This window comes from Drosophila ananassae, chromosome 2L, assembly GCF_017639315.1.
Source record: "Drosophila ananassae strain 14024-0371.13 chromosome 2L, ASM1763931v2, whole genome shotgun sequence".
Classification (NCBI taxonomy): domain Eukaryota; kingdom Metazoa; phylum Arthropoda; class Insecta; order Diptera; family Drosophilidae; genus Drosophila; species Drosophila ananassae.
Genome location: NC_057927.1, coordinates 3,548,613 through 3,565,757, shown reverse-complemented (window position 1 = coordinate 3,565,757; position 17,145 = coordinate 3,548,613). Strand labels below are relative to the sequence as shown.

At 40.4% G+C, this 17,145-nt stretch overlaps 1 protein-coding gene across 3 annotated transcripts; it reads left to right on the top strand.

Moving 5' to 3' along the window:
* Nucleotides 1–4,197: 4,197 nt before the first annotated feature.
* LOC6500060 (ichor) lies at nucleotides 4,198–17,145 on the top strand. 3 transcript variants are annotated; one of them, XM_044715938.1, is made up of 3 exons: nucleotides 4,198–4,663; nucleotides 5,193–5,324; nucleotides 12,833–17,096. In XM_044715938.1, exon 3 carries the CDS (start codon nucleotides 12,919–12,921, stop codon nucleotides 14,716–14,718), a length of 1,800 nt encoding a protein of 599 aa, XP_044571873.1. In that variant the 5' UTR covers nucleotides 4,198–4,663; nucleotides 5,193–5,324; nucleotides 12,833–12,918; the 3' UTR covers nucleotides 14,719–17,096. The 3 variants fall into 3 exon arrangements, with proteins under 3 accessions (XP_044571873.1, XP_044571872.1, XP_001953300.1); XM_001953265.3 differs by having other exon boundaries at nucleotides 4,201–4,972; XM_044715937.1 differs by lacking the exon at nucleotides 5,193–5,324 and having other exon boundaries at nucleotides 4,199–4,972; nucleotides 12,833–17,145.

Here is a 17,145-nt window from a genome sequence, read left to right as displayed (position 1 = left end):
GCCAAAGCCATGCCCATGACACTCCGGCTTCAGCTCCAGCTCCATGCCACACGGCAGACACATACACACACGCAAGCACACAGCCTTTTGTCTGCCCGTCTATCTATCCATCTAACGTTTGTCCCCGCCCACCCATCCACCGCCCCCTTTGCATTTTGGGGGCCATTGGCAATGTTAATGGTGTGCATTATTTTCATGTTTATTTATGTTGCTGGCATACACACAACAGCCACAGCAACAGCAACAGCAACAGCAACAGCTCCAACAACAGCAACTGCAACATGTGGCAAATGCAATTTGCATTTGCATCTCAATTGCATTTTGCATTGTCTGATGTTTGTTTTGTTTTTTTTGTTTGCTTTTTTGTTATTGTTATTGTTGTTGTTTTTGTTTGTTGTTGCTTGTAGCTTATCTCCATCCATACACAGCTGCGTTTGCATTTGACGATGCGGATCCGGTTTTCGTTGACCCACTTCCGGTTGCCAAGTTGCCAGAGTTGCCAGCGGTTGCCAGTTGCCACGTTGCCGGCTGCCAGATGCGTTTTATTCTGACCTTTGTGGAGCCACCCACCTACCACCAATCCATCCTACACAGACTTAGAAGTACACAGAAACAATATAGGTGTAGGTTTATGAACAGTTTTTTCCCAAAAATAAAATAAAGAAATTTTAAACTCAATTACAATTATACGTGATAAGAAAACATATTAAAAGATATATTAAAGTATTATTTTTAACCATAACCTAGAAGTCTTTTAGCTTTTCTCCAAGTGCATCTCATCGCCCATTGGAAGGCCTCCCACACTTTGCACTACATTCATATTTCTCCTAGATCCATTTCTTCGCTTCCTCTCACACACTCATGTGGCCATTTATTTAGCATTTTTATTGCCGCCTCGTTTTGTTGTTCTCGTTCCTGATCTCCATTTCTTTTATTGTTTTGTGTGGTTGTCTTTTGGGTGTTATTAACGTTGGTAAGTCTCACCATCGACAGTGGCCCCATCTTGGAGTTTGGCTTTGCGATGCTTCATCTCGCTCAGATCTTAGAACTCTATCTCCCTCTTTCTTGGCCAAGTGACGCCCGCACCTTGGCATTAAAAAGAGGAAGAATACAAAATGATGCTTGCCAAATTTGCATTATTATTATTGATGTTTTTTCTCTGTAAATTGTTGTTGCTCTAAGATGTGATGCGGAATTTATGCAATGTTTGACATCAATTCCATGATTTGGCCAGGTACAGATATTCAAAAGATGGAAATGTGCCAAAGGGATATTGGAATTTATGTGATATTCAATATAGATTCGGTGCAAAAACTTTTATTGGGAGGAATTATGTATTTGAATAGTCTTTTTTTTTCTCGTTAGTTTGTACTTTATCACTCATAATAATATAAAAATTAATTAATCACTTAAAGCTAATATTAAAAACCTATTTTTTGTGTTTAAAATAAAAGAATTTAAATAAAACTTCTCAAAAAAGTAAGCGTATCGCCTTTCACAACAAAAGACTTAGGACACAAACTAGAACACAATTCAAATATTTTGCTTTGTTTGTAAAGTCACCCGGCAGGATATGCTTAGCTACTTTGGCAATTCAATTTGCAGCACTTGATGGTAGATAAATCGTTCAAATCCTACCTGTGCCAGCTCTCCCATGAAGACCACCCTTCGCGCACTTGTTCGCCGGAGGTTCTGTCACATTTGCAGTTTGGATTTCGTTTTGTCATGTTTTGTTTTGTTTTCGGCAAATGGAAAGGTGCAGTTCGGAGGCGTTGCAAATTGTTTTGACTTCTGCGCAATTTGCTATTTGCACCTTAATTTACAGATATTTTGCGGTCAGGAGGAGGGCAGTCGGGGCAAGCCCTCCTGTGGCTGTGAGGCTTCGGATCTTGGAAGATCTTCATTTTGTTTCGGGTGCGTTTATTTTTGACTGAGTTTGTCTAACCCAAATGTGTTTGGGTTTGCTGGGGAGCGGAGCAGCATCCCAGATGGCCCCTGACAAATGCACAAACCTTGTTCTGAGGGCCTGACCCGCGTGTCAATATTTACACAATGTGCGGTTGAGTTTTATTTTATTTTACTTTTTTACCGTTGCCCCATTGAACTTTCCTCCCGGCCGCCACATTTTTATTTTTCAACTCTTCTGGCGTTTGCCTGAATTTGATTGCTTGCCTTTATTTGCTTGGAACAAAATGCTTTGACTGATGGCTTGACTCCAGAGGCACTTTCCTATATTGTTCATTTTGGTTTTGGGTTGGCTATGTTCGGTTCTCCATTTTTTTTTTTTTTGGGTGAAGTGTCACGCTGTCCAAGTTCAATTAGTTTTGTGTGCGCTCTTTAAAACTTTTGCCGAGGTTCTTTAATGCCAAGATTGATTCCGACTGGCTCTATCCGAAGATTGACATTTGACGTGCATAGAATTCATCTAACTGTATTTTCGTTCTTTGCAGCCAAGCTTGGCCCTTGTCTCGGAATCTGCCGTAAAAATTATTGATCTTGAATGTCGGAACATCGCGGGGGTCTGGAGTTGGGTTCAATGGATGGTATTATTTTATTATTGATTGAGTGAAGGAAAAAAATAAAGCAAAAAGCTTATATGATATTTGTATATCGTTGCCAAAGCAATTTGAATTTAATTTTGGCAAAATTTGTATTCCCATTGTATTTTTTTTCAAGGTATATTATATGGTTAGCAATAATTATCAATATGCATTTAAGCATTTGCATTTAATTAACCCACGTTTTATAAATGCATTTAATCAAAGTATTATAAGCAAACCACTCTTTTTCCATCCATTGTTTAACCAAAAAATCATCTGCCATCGAGCCAAACAAAAGACTTAGGCAACAAACTTGGCAACGAAAACTTCCCTTGTCTTTCAAGTAGGTGACAAAGTTCAAGACAATCCCAAGATAAATTTTTTATTTAACTACCATGACTCACGCACGCAAACATAAAGAAAATATAGTTCATATGAAAAAAGTAGCCAACATGCAAATAAAATACTTTGGCAAAATAAAAAATGCAAGTTAATTCCAGCGAAAAAAAATCAGACAGTCAACAGAGGGAGTGGAATGGAGAGGATGATGCTGTAGCGGCTAAAAAACAAATCATGCGGCATAAACATGGCTAACAATTCAGACGGATATAGAGGAGGCGGCGGGGAAAGTACCCGAGGAGGCCAAAACCATAGTGACGCAGTTGCAGTTTGGTCAACACGTTGATGAGCCGGCTCTTGTTTATGCTAATGGCGGTACGAGTCAGCAGTAGGTCTAACGATAATACATGTCAAGATGTAGCCGAATTTGCAAATACACTATTGTTTATTCCCTAAATTGGTTAATAAAGAAATATTTGCCTAATAATACAAACTATTTTCTTGCATATATTTTTTAAAATTTATTATACAGTAATTCTTAAATCTATAACTAATTTATGAATGTACCCCAGAAACTGGGTAGTGTATGGAATCAACAAAAATCACAACAACCACTGAGGCCAAAAAAAGTCGTGAGCAAAAACACAAAAATTCACACAAAACACGGCAACCTGTAAGCTGCTGCTTCGAGCTTTCATTTTCGAAGCGATACCGTTAACTGCACAAGCGCTGCAAATGAAACAACAACAATATTGGCAGCAATAACTACAATCAGCCCCCAACAACAATATCAAGTGCCACAGAGGAAATGCAACAACAATTGAGGTAAAAAACAAAAAACAAAATATGCGTAAGTATAGGCCCAGTCCGTGGCAACATGTTGCTGGCGGAACTGCGAAGCCCGGTAAACTGTAAATTGCTAGCAACATGTTTACAAGGCGGAATAACAGGAAAAAATGTTTAAATTCTTGTTAAGTAGGTCAAGTTGTATGCGACTCGGAGAGAGAAAAAGTTGGTAATAGAGAGAAAGAGAGAGAGAAAGATCAGCCTACTTTGGTTCGAACAGGTATGATCTTATATTGTTAGAACCGAATATACATTAGGATTTTGTTTTAAATAAACTATATTTTCTATATTTCGTATTTGTTTAACTTTTAATATTTATATTTTCTTAGTTTTCACAACATAAACAAACTTAGCCCTGACTTTGAACTACCTCAAACTCGACCTCGACCACCTGTTGCAACAAGTTGGCTCTCCGGTCTTCGGCTCGAACATGTTGCGGGCATTCTGCGCTCTCCGGCGCTTTGTATCTTTGTATCTTCGCGCTTCCACCGATCGAATTTCTTTCGTGTTGCGCCTGCGCACATTTGTATCTCTACCGTTGACGTCTTCGGATTTGTGCGGATTCTTCAGCGCAGTGCCGCACACTATTTTTCGCGTGCCCGTTTCTCCGGTTCGGTATCATTGTGGACGTGGATATCTTCCTCAACTTCACTCAAACTACCACACGAAATTAGAACAAGCCCACAGCAAAAAACGAATAAAAAGTGAACAAAAATAGCAAAAAAGTTTCAATTTTACTATGGATAAAATGAGGCAGAAAAATTGTGAAAATGGTTGACAAAAAGTTACACAAATTGTTCAATACAAACCAAATAAAGTTACACAAATTGGTATACCCGGAAAAGTGCTAAAATTGTGCAAAAAAAAAACAAAAAATATATTAAAGAAAAAACAGTGCAATACAAACAACACCAGCAAGGAATTACAATTAACAAAAAGTTAAAATTCAAAACAAATACAAAGTTTATACCTTACTGTTGTAAATATTCTTAAAAAAAAACAAAACAAACCAAAACCACGGAATTATTTTTACTCCAACATCATATTGTATATATGCAAAAAAAAAAAAAAAAATATTGAAACAAATATTGGGATCCTTATAAACCTCTTTCCATAACGGGACTATCATCTAAACTCGCAGGGTTCCAACTTAATTCTATATCCCATATTTTATATAAACAGTCTGATCGTACCACATCCCGTTCATTATTTTACGCATAATTTTATGTCTTCCTCCCATTGTTTTTGTGAGTATACAAAAATATTATTTTTTATTTTTTATATTTCACCTACTTTACTTGCCCGCATCTGTTGCTTTTCTCTATCTAATGCTTGCATTTTATTTTTCGTTTGGTGATTGGCTTCTATCTAAACTATTACCTCTATTCCCTAAAATTAAAAGACTAAAATAAAACCGAAAAGTTAAAAACTAAAAGATAATAAATACATTTTAAATTGCACCCAAAGGATTAAACTGAACTGAAATAAGGATTAAATCAAACAAAAAGAACAGTTGGACCAAAAAATTAAAGAAACCTTGATACATTTTTGGAATTGATGTTCAATATGTTCATTAGCTGAAGCTGCAATTTCGTAACAGTAAGTAATGAATGAATATTCTAGCATCAAAAGTTTTGGCTCAAAACTAAGTCCAAAAATAAATAATAACACTCACATACCGAAATTCCTCAAGTCAACGGCCCCGCGGATCAGAAGAATATTCTCAATTTTGGCTTATAAACAAATCAGGCAAAAGTCATTGACCGAATTCGTTTCCGATTTGTTCGCATATTACTCACCTGTTATGAAATACAAATAGACGGCCTACAGACGAGCAGGTGGCGGGCAGGGGGCGGCTAAGAGGGAGTCTGGGCTGGGATTGGGATTGGGATTTGGGCTGGGAGTGCCTGAAGGGTTCTACTTATGGCAATTGTGAAATTCACATGCCACTAATGGGCAGTGACAAGGCATCCTATCATGCTAATTAGAACTGGCCAAGGAATGTTGTTTTTTAGATTATGACTTTACTTTTTTATGATGTTATAAGATTGATTTTTGTAGAAAACTTTAAGATATCAATCTATTTAAGATATCATAGTATATAGTCTTTTATTCACTAACAGTAACAATAAATTAATAATGTTTTCTGAAACTTTAAATAGGTTTTAAAATTTTATCTGAAAGTCATCTGAAAAAAAGTATCTGAAAAAGCTCTATCTTGCTCCCTATGATTTCTGGCCATTTTTTTCCAAACAATTTTTCTCAATCCATTGATCGCATTTCTCACAGCTCTCCCCCATTTAAGCCGACGCTTCCCACATCACGTATACGCAATGTGCATTCAAAAAGCCACTAGCCCACGGAAAGTAATGATACCAAAACAATTAAGCGTCTTTAAGCGACCTCAAAACGAACTTCCCAACTGCAGTCGGAAGTAAAAAGTCTTTTTCCTCTTCTCTTCGTTTTACAGCTAGCACTTAAAATTTTATTTAATTTTTTTTTTCTGTTTTTTTTTTGGTAAGAAGTCAGGAAAGTGTGAGGGGGAAAGAAGGGCGGCCGGCAACTGTTGCCAAGCCGTTGGACGAGCTAAAAATAAATCATAAAACCGTTTGCTTGTCTGACAAAAATGGTCTAAAATACAACAACAATCGGCCGTAAGAACGGAATGGCAATGGCGGCCAAAAAAAAAAAGAACAACAACAACAGTAGCGGCTGCTTGTACCGTTAGATGACGCAAAATTACGCTTACTCATTCGGCAAGCAGCGTTCCCCCCCAAAAAACAAAGCTCAGAGGGAGCGAGATGGCATCAGGCCAGAACGAGATGGAATCGAAATAGGCACAGCAACAGAAGCAACACTAACAACAAAAACAATAACAGCAGGGAAGAAACAACAACTTTTTTTTTCAGCTGTCTGGCATCGTCAATGAGCGTAACAAATTCGCCTAAGCATTAAGTTGCATTTTGGGTTAAAGATTTTGTTGTACTTCTTACATACTTACAATCTTTCTCTCACATTTTCTTCCCTCCATTTTAATTGAATTTCAAAATCGAGCTTACAATCGGCTCCGCGATTCGATCTTTAATTAAGAGGTGAGCTTCGAGCTCAGTCTTCTTTTATTTTTTTGGATGAGGAGGCGAGCATAACATATCAATTACAAAAGATGAAACGAAATTATGTTCTTGGACTTCGGCTTTAAGTTTTGGACTCAAGATAATTAACATTTAATTCGATGTACTAATTTACTTGGATCTGTGGAGCTAAAGCGTTACTTTTTAGTTAAAATGAAACTATTAATTGACGGCAATAATTTAAGATTAATTTCATAGTTTCAGGTTTCATTCACTTTATTAGCTTAACAGCTTTAGATTATTAGCCATCAGCCAGAGATGATCAAATAAATTAACCAATATCTATATGAATTCAGAAATATTTTTAAAACAACCTCGTGTTCGCAAAAGGAATCTCCCAGGCGCGGACTTTTATGTTTAATTTGCACATTTAGCTGCAAAAAATAAACAAAAAAAAACAATACAAAAAAGAAACACAACTACAAATGAAATAAACTACGCAAATATTATTCACAGAGCTGGGAAAGAAGAAAAAAGTTCGCTGACCTGGGCAATGCTTTTTGGGACTTGCCAGACTTGTTGTCATTGTTGTCATGTTGTTGCTGTTGCTCTTAGATGACCACAACAAAGTCACGAAAAATAATAATAATAGAGTCTCAACACGCACAGTCGCACACACACACACACCCTTTGGGGGTACCTGGTTAAAAAGCAACGCGGGCGTCACATTTAAATAACAACAAAAAAAACTGACTAAAAATAGTTAAGCATCATAAAAAAAATACACAAATTTGCATAGTTGTTGCCTGGGTCCACTAGGCAGCGGCCTCTAGGGAGTGTATCAGCGTGGAGGGTCCAGTACACCTCTCATACAGCCTCAGTCATAAAAATATAGCCAAGCCTTCCGCCGCCGAGTTCGAGCCCGGGTTTATCGCCAGCTTGTCATCTGCCTGGTCGGACACATGTTGGCCAAAACTAAAGAAAATAAGGGAGTGGAAGCGGCCACTAACGGGAGTTGTAGTCGTCGCCGCCGATCAAGGGGCACGACAGCTCCAAAAACTTATGTATATTGTGGCGAGTCAAGTGCTGGCCACAACCAGAAGCTTGGCCAATGGCCATTCATGGCCAAGACAGCAGACGAACTTAAACAGATGGGAAGTGGCCGAAAAAAGAATAATTTGTTAAGTTCTGAGAAGGATAGATTCCTTCCTATAATTTTACACTATTATTCTATAACTCTATAACTAATCATCTTGATTGTCTAACTTCTTGGCTAATCGAATGATAAAATATTCACTCAATCTAAAATACGAAGGAGTATAACTGGTTTTCGCAAAAACCCGCTCCACATCACCCAGTTAATTTAAAACCTAATTTACACCTTGAGCATCATAATTCAAGTGCAGCAGATATACAGACAGATAGTCGTAGTCAGGCCATCTAGCATTTACCAACTCATTTGATATACAACAGGGAATGGCCTAGAGGCAACCAGGCACCATAAAACACGCCCACCCATTTGCCAAAGTCTTCAGTCTTCAGTCTTCTTTCCTCTTGACCATTCCCGAATCTACACCATTTGAGAAAACAAGATTTTGATAGTGTCTCGAGCCGAGTGCTGCGCCTATTTGTGGCAAGTCTACAGATGGGCTTGGCCCGGCTCAGTCTCTGGGTTAGTTAGTCATTCAGCAGGGGCACCACCATGCCACAATTCACACAGCTCCGTCATCCCATCCACCACACGTGCCACATGTGCGGTCAAGTGCGCAGCTGCCAAGGCATCACCAAAGGAGATGAAGAACTGGAACTGAGAATTGAGAACTGAGAATCGAGAACCAAGCTAAGAAGCACGTTTTCCACTGCTGCTAGTTTCCTACTTTTCAGTTTTCAGTGCCAACTTTGGCTTCAACATCTACAGATGCTCTTCATCTTCCAAAAGAATATAAACCAGACTTTAGTTTTTAAGATTTATTTTAAATATAATAGAGCTTTGAATATAAACCTATTTATACCTTAATAAACAATTTTTTAAGTAGAACAGGATTGGGGAAAAAATAAATTAACCAACTGGGTCAAAACCATACCTTCTTAGATAAGCCAGAGAAAAATGATGCCCCAATAAATCTTAACCATTTTATTCCAGGCAAGAGAATAGAACCCAAGAGTATCTCATCCGCCGGCCATTCATTCTCTCGCCTTTTGTTTCTTGGCTCGTATTTTTTTTTTCTTCTTAGCCAGCAATTTGTTGCATCCACATCCGAGTGGGCCAAGCCGCAGCTTCGCGGCAAAAAGCCTTCAATGACTGATGGCGACCTCAATGCAAGCCACACGTTTCCGAGGCTTTTTTTTCGGCTTCTCGGTCTTGGTCAAAGTTTTGTTGCATCTACAAGCCAGCCTTGTGGTAGCTGCTACGTGCTTTTTTTTTTTTCGTTCGTTTTGGATGCTGCCCCGTCCAAGTGGAAATCATTGCGGTTGTAAATTTTGCAATCAAATAATTTTTCATTCGCTTTTTCCAGTCATCCGCCCTCCGCACAAACTCACAAGCTCCCAAGAGGATGAAGGGGCGAGAAAAAAACCGCCAATGCCGACCTGATTTTTCTTTTCATTTTGGATCCGTGAGGAGGCGGAGGAAAGTGTTTGCAGCTTGACTTTGGCCAAAACGTTTTGACCTTTGCCGCCGCATCGTGTTCGAACATTTAAACGGAAGTTGATTGCCGCCAAAGGTTAAGCCCAATTTCCGTTCGAGTTTTAGGTTTTTCTTCTTCATTTTTAGTATTTTTTTTGGTTTTCTCCTAGAAAACGTTAAGAACTCAATTTTCGTCAGCAGCTGTTGTTCGGGCCGGGTTGTTGATGCAGTTTAGAGTTCATTTCGCTGGTCAATTGCCCGGGTCAGACACTTAGTTGCCTGTTAGATGGTTAAATAAGATATTTTTTTGTCTTCGCAATTCTCTAGCCGAATGATCAATTGCCCAGGAAATTAGCAGGCGATTCGTGAAGGGGATAGCTTTCGTGAAGTGTCTGCAAGATCTGTATCCGACACTGGAACAGATAGTGGGAGATAGTTTTTAATTGGTTCTGTATAGGGAAGTAGGCTTTCTTTTTACAAATTAGCAGGTTTATCCGTAAATGGACTGATTGAGTTCAAGTGGGCTACATCTTTTTTTTCATTCGTCTTTCATTAATATTAATTATATTATGGAAATATCTTAATTCCCCTTAAAAATCATATTTTATCTTCAGATTTAATTAAATTATTTTCAAAAAATTACCAAAACCACAAAAATATGTATATTCGGCCACCGTGGGGTCATAAAATCACTCGGCTGTCAAAAATTCGCACTAATTCGTTCGGAATAACCGTTAAAAGCTTTCGGCCCAGTTGACTGACACAAAAGTAATTATAATGCCCCCACGGCCGGCCGGACTCCGTCAGCTGACATTGCCCATTGTGGGTCTCCTGACCATTTACAAGCTTAAATTACAATAGCGGCCCATTGTGCGGCGCGCCCCCGCAATAGCGTAGCGATGGTGTGCGTGTATCTGTATCTGAAAATGTATCTGTGGCGGTATGTTGGCGGTGGGCATTCAAATGCAAACGGAGCAGCGGACCACCGTTACAATGTGGCTCATTAAAACACAAACTGCTCATGTAGCAGCAACAATAAAACGCCGGGCAAACAGAAATGTGTAAAATCTGACGCGCAGTCAAACAATAACAATAGGGGGGTCAGATTCGGCTAAAGAATCTGTATTGGAGCCGCAGCGGCACTCAGATTGAGGGGTTTTTGTTTGCCATAAAATATTTCACGCCAATTTTAACTCCCCGTTGGGCCATAAAGACAGAATGAAAATGTCAGTCAGTCCTACGGGGTCTACAAAGTCCATCACGATCTTAAGTGGTTCAGAAATAGGTGGTAGAATTACAAGAGTATCTCAAAAATTAAAATGCTATTCAGAGCTAGTTGGTTAATACGAAATATATCTATAATCCAGATATTAAAGTTAAATTAAAATCATTTAAGAATTTAGAACTGGATAAAAGCGACTACTAGCGAATATTTCAATATATTCTGTTTATTATTTTCGATATTTTTGTATTATAATTAGTATATTTTTTAAAGAAAATCATAAAAGAAACCCCAACATCAATAGTACTGCCCCCCCTGCTAAGTTATCAACATGTTGCTAGCCAATGTTTCTGGCCAGTGTTGTTGGCCATGTTGCTAAGCCACAGCACGGAAGTATGTCAGCAGGTCTCTCGCCATCTCTCGACGTCTCTCGGCTAACGGTAGTTTTTCAGCTTCTCTGCCGCCACGCTTAGCTGCGCCTGCGCCGACGGCAGCAGAGCTGCTTTTTTTGCTTCTTCTTTCCGCATGCTAGGCTAAACAGCAACATGTTGGTAGTAAAGCTAGCAACACTGATGTTGCTAAGCTACAGCGCCAACCTGTTGAAAGCGAAATTTTCTCTTTGCAGCTGGACAATGTCTAGCTTTGATTTCTGCCTCTTCTGCTTCTTCTATTTTGTCTTCCTCTTCAACAAGCCAAGCCTCAAAATCAAGTTAACTGTTTATGTACAAGAGAAAGAGAGATGGAAAGATGGCTAAAAGAAAAGGAGGTTGGGGGGCGATGTTATTGCTTTACCGTTTCTTTCATTTCGTTTCGTTTTGTGTTCCAACTAGTTAACCAAATAAACTTAAGCACTGAGATAAAAAAAGTTTAACTTTTTTTTAATTTTTGTAGAAAATTTAAAAATTTAAAAACTTAGGTTATTTAGTATAATAATAGGTTATGTAGTACAGGTTATCTAGTATAATAATATTTAATATACATATTTATTAATCATAAATATTTATTTCAAATGCTTAAAAATAAAACTCAAATAAATTTATACTTAATTTTTAAACTAAATAATTTTTTCAAGTGCACTCGTTTGGCTGTTGTGCTACAAAGTGTGGGACGACTTGTTTCTTCTTCTCTTTCTGTTTTATTTTTTTGGTCTACACCTGTGATTTTTGGTTGTTGTTTTTGTTGTGCTTTCGTTGTCGGCCTGTTACATGTTGTTGCTTTTTTGGGGCTCCGTTTGGAGAACTTCCACTTGGGTTCCAATCAAGCGTGCACCATCGAAATACAAATATCGAATTCGATCACACATTCGTAGACGACTGCGTTACCACTCCCTTCCCCCCCATTTCTCTATTCCCTCCGCACCCTGCAACCTGCAACCGGCACCCGCACCCCACCACCCCGCACCATTTCTAGCTCCACCAATTTATATGCTAATTTAACTGATTATTAATGTTTTGACCCAAATACCGCTCGGAAATTATTATTGGCCGATTCTGGTATCGATTTTGGTCTCTTCTACCTCTTTTCGTATGCATCCCAAAAGCTACTTATGGCCTTCTCCTCTTCTTGTTTATGGACATTAAGGCTTATCGAATGTCTTAACTTAATCTCTTTCGATGGGAAGCCGAAAGCCCCGTGGAAATATATATTTTAAGCCAACGGGCGGGCCAGAACATGTTTTCTTCTAACGTTTTTGTTTAATATTTTCATATTAAAGAATCATTAGCGAGGGGGGCATATCACTGTATCGGAATCTATGTTTCAGGTTGTCAGCGAATGCTGGCCAGAGGTCGAAGGGGGCTGGGGGCGGCACCACCTGAAATTAATTAGTCAGAGGTGGGGTCAGGTCAGCGGAAGCCCCGGTGTAAGCTTAATTTCTATCTCGGCTTATCCAGCATCTCTGGATTCATCAAGTATCTCTGGGGTTGGGCCAAAGTATCTGTGAATGAAACAGGTTTAAAAGATTTTTGAGGTTTGGTTAGAGGTTTGAGATTATCTTTAAATACAATTTAGAAAATTTCCTAAAGAAAGTAGATTGCTATTAACATTTAATATTCTAAAAAGATAATGCTTCTTACTGTCTAAGACTTATCCGCATGAAGTAGTAGCTACTAAGTATATAGTTTTTGTAATAACTCATTTTTAAAGACCCTTTAAACTAAAAATACTCTTTTCTTTCGATTAATTCCAGTTAAGTCCTTGATCCTTGGATAGTCAAAGACCTACTTATCCACGGATCGACAAAAGATTCGCCTCGATCGCCTGGGTCCACTGACAATGAAGTTTTGCAGCATGAACGGCCCAAGTGAATCGGAAGTTGAAAGCCTGCTGATGAGTCCGTGCTGGGGTCCGCCACAGACCTCTGGCCAGGATCAGTACCTGCTCGATGGACACAAGCTGCTGCTGGAGCACGACCTGGACTCCCTGCAGAGCGACACGGACCAGAAGAACTCGCTGGATGTGCTGGACAACCTCCTGCTGAATGGGTCCACATTGAATGGACTGTCGGATTTGAAGCCCCTGCCGCCATTTACCGGCTATACGGGTCACCTGTCGATAAACGGCATCTCCGGACACCACTACCATGCCATTGCTCAAAGGCTACCAGATGAGAGCAACAACAACTACATGCAGAGCGCCTACCAGGCCCAGAACCAGGCGAATCCCACGTCCACAACGCAGTCGAATGCGGGAGTCGGTGGAGGCAGTAGTGGCGGCAACAACAGCAACGCCAGCAACTCCAATTCCAATGAGCACAACATAGTCTCCTCCTCCACCTGCCTGCCGGAAAGTGTCCTGAGTGGCAATGCAGGAGGAGGAGGGGGTGGCGCGGGGGCCGACGCCTGTCTGACGGACGTGAAGCTCTTCGCCGATAGTCAACTAGATTCTAAGCTTTACTCCGTGGCGGATAGCTGTGTAATGAGCGGCGGACCAGGAAACGGGAACGGAAACGGCAATGGGGCTGGTCCCAGCATAGCCACGTTAACGCCCATCGACCAAGTGGCCGATTCCCTGCATGGTAGTGGCGTAAGGATCTACAAGGATCTGACAGAGTACGTGGACATGAACTCCATTGACGATATAGCCGCAATTATTGGTTCTGCCATTGCGGATACCACGGTGCCAAATCAGCTGGACAAGGACGATGGCAACGACACGCGGGACAGTTGGATGGACCTGGATGCCTGGATCGACGGCAATTGCATACAGCAGGAGTCGGCGAAGGTCCTGGTGTCGCAGCAGGACTCCCTGGCGGACTTTATGCTGCCCCACAGTCCACTGCCCATGCATGCCAGTAGTTCGACGCTCCAGAGCCTGCTGAGTCACGGATATATGCCGCTGCTGCAGAATCGCCTGCAGAACGGACCGCCCAACTCTGGCGGCTCCAGCCAAGGCGGACCGGGTGGCAAGGGAGAGGCCCAGGCGCCCACATCTACCTCATATTGCAACGAGCTGGCGGCGGCGACCAGCAGCAGCTGCAGCCCTCCCGGATCGGTGGTCAGCACCACGGATAATCCCAACGGTCTGATGATCAATCCCCGCTATCTCAGCAATCCCACAGCCAACCAGCCCACGGGGAATCCCCACCAGCAGGGCGGCTATCCCATGCCCAATTCCGGTCTATCACTCAAGGATAATGGCCTCTGCTCGCCGGATCTTCTCGGCAACTACCCACACACCACAACCGCCAGCACAACGGGTGCGGAACTGCGAACTGGAACGCCAAAAGCCAAGCGATCGCGATCCCAAAAGAAATCCAGCCAACAGCACCAGCAGCAACAACAACAGCAGCAGCAGGGCGATGGCGGTGGTCCGCCCACCACGCCCCAAATGAGCGCCATTTCGCCATCCGGCTTCAGTGCCAGCGACCTGAGCGGCCTGCTCGGCAAGGAGAAGCCGGTGCACCGGTGCAGCATCTGCAACAGGGGGTTCCTCAACAAGTCCAATATCAAGGTGCACCTTCGCACCCACACGGGCGAGAAGCCCTTCCGCTGCGACGTCTGCGCCAAGGCCTTCCGCCAGAAGGCGCACCTGCTCAAACATCAACAGATACACAAGAGAATTGGGCGTGACTGACGCTCCCCAAGGAGCTCCATGTTATGGCCGAGCAATAAGAGTAGCATACCAGGCTGGGAGTCCATGCCAGCACAGAAAAAGTTATCATTTCGAACTTGATTAGATGATCCATTCAAGTTACAACTTTCTCTGTGAGGGGGAGTCTCTTCCTAAACAATTGGTTTCCTGTCAAGGACTTCCTTTATTGTTCCAAGGAAGAGCCTCCGGTTGGTTGGATTCCACCTGTTTCTCTGGGTGCGTGTGTGCCAGTGCTGGACCAGGCTAATATCGTTTATATCTATCCGATATTTGGTTATTAGCCCCTATATATCATGTGGGATATATAGAATATATTTTTTGAAAAGGTCACGCAGTGGCATACACACACCATTTGATATTCGTTGTTGTTGGTTGCTTTTGATCTCTTTGCTTAATGGTTTTTAGTCAAAATTATAGGAATCTTTTCAAAGCGTTAGGAAAATTATCAAATAAAAAGGAATATTTAGAAAAATGTTGGTTAGAAAAAGAGGAAGATGAGGAAATCAAATATGATGACGAAAGGGATCAAATGTATTTGTTAAAAATTTTTTAAGAAATCATCAAAATATGTAGGCTTTAACTAAGTTAGCGAAATCATTATTAGACTCATGAGACATTTATTTAATTTCAAGTTATTACCATATCCGTCCAGTTTTTTTGTGAGGCTAGCGAAAGATCAACCTACTACCTCCAAACAGGCAATTGAAGTGTAGAGTACCAGAGGTATAAACTATATAATCATCAATATCCTTTCGCAATCCGATGAGCCAAAGAAACCACAAGCAATCTAAGAACAACGAAGCGTCCAATTGTCATTCTGCAACTGTTGTTCTGTTTTGATGCAGGGTCGCGTGCTTCGAGCAACCAAGGTCCTGGCACAGGTAAAAAAATTATACTTTAATCTAGACAATAGTACCAGTTTAAGAGCAATCGTAGTGTGGCAGCGGAAGTTGTATAAAGTTTCATATATTGTCTTTACCTCATCACGTTAGAAACTGAAAAAGTGACGCATACAAATTATAATTTAAATTAAAAAAAAAAACAAAAGAGCAATAACAATTTTAAATTAAATACTTTAATGTGTACAAACCAATGGAAAAGTGTTAATTTTAAAACATGCATTAGTCTAAAAATTCGTAGCGGGCTTGGCAAAATATTATTCATAATAATTGATTTGCAAACAGAATAAAACATAAATGGAAATAGTACTCAAGTAATAAAATCAATTAAATTTAGCTAATATCGTTGTTAATTTGTTTTTTAAAAAGTTTGTTGCTAAAGTTTTAAAGTTAATATTAACATTAAATTATTTTCGATATACCCGAAATTATTTATCCTTAACCCACTCAGCACACAAAAAAACCAACAATTGAATAAACTCTAAAATAAATAATTTAATGCTAGCATAAAAATATAATTAATTTCTATAAACAAAAGGAAACAATATTAATTGTGTTATTTTAGTTATCGTGCAATTTTATTTATTTTTACAAAAGCAAACTTGAATTTTGTTCAACATATTTCGATTTGTAAATATTTATTTCGTAATTGTAATGCCAATTATTTAATTAATTATATTTAAATAAACGCAAAATGTCATTCAAAATGTGCAAAACAAGTTAAGCCTATGGAAGCAATGGTATTTTCATTTTGGACGGGAGGACCACATGGCGTATACTTAATGAGTGGAAATTTGAATGTAAATCGGAATCGGAGTCGGGTCGGAGTCTGAGTCTAATGCAGTGACATTTGGGTGTTGCCGCCGCATTGCATATGCCTCACACGCCCCGTTGTCTCCTCTTTTGGTCCCCATTAGCAACCTGACAGCGTCGCATTGAGGCACGTTCGGCCACACAAAACTACAAAAAAAAAAGAGTTAAAGTAAAATGGAGTAGCAGCCACAAAAATATGCGACGACACCAGCAGCCAGCAACCAGCAACCAGCAAACCGCGAGCCAAGTCTTGAAAACCAAACCAGTCGGGTAGAATCATTATATTGACCACAATGAAAGCCAGGCGAAGAAAGAGCCAAAGAAAGACGGCGGCAGCAGACCCCAAGCCCACACGACGTACATTCAGTACAGATACAGATACGGTGAAGAAATATACGGACACACAGATACTAAGGCAGAGAATGCCATGCATACCACACTGTGCCACTGACCCAATTTCCAGACTCGTTTCGTTTCTCGTTTCTTGCCGCAGAGAACCGCAGCGGATTTTAAATGTTAACTCGAAGCAGCAGCAGCAGCAACAGTCCCAGCTAAGATACTCAGATCTTTTGCTCTTTCACCGCAGCCAGTCTGGAGGTAGACACCGGTATATAGATACATACTTACATACTTACATATATCTGTATCTGTATCTGAAGTGGGGTCTCCAGACTCGAGACTCTGTGGTTCGCATCCG

What these genes read in the sequence shown, in the direction of transcription:
- LOC6500060 (XM_044715937.1), top strand. Translation starts at nt 12,919, where the DNA reads ATGAAGTTTTGCAGCATGAACGGCCCAAGTGAATCGGAAGTTGAAAGC.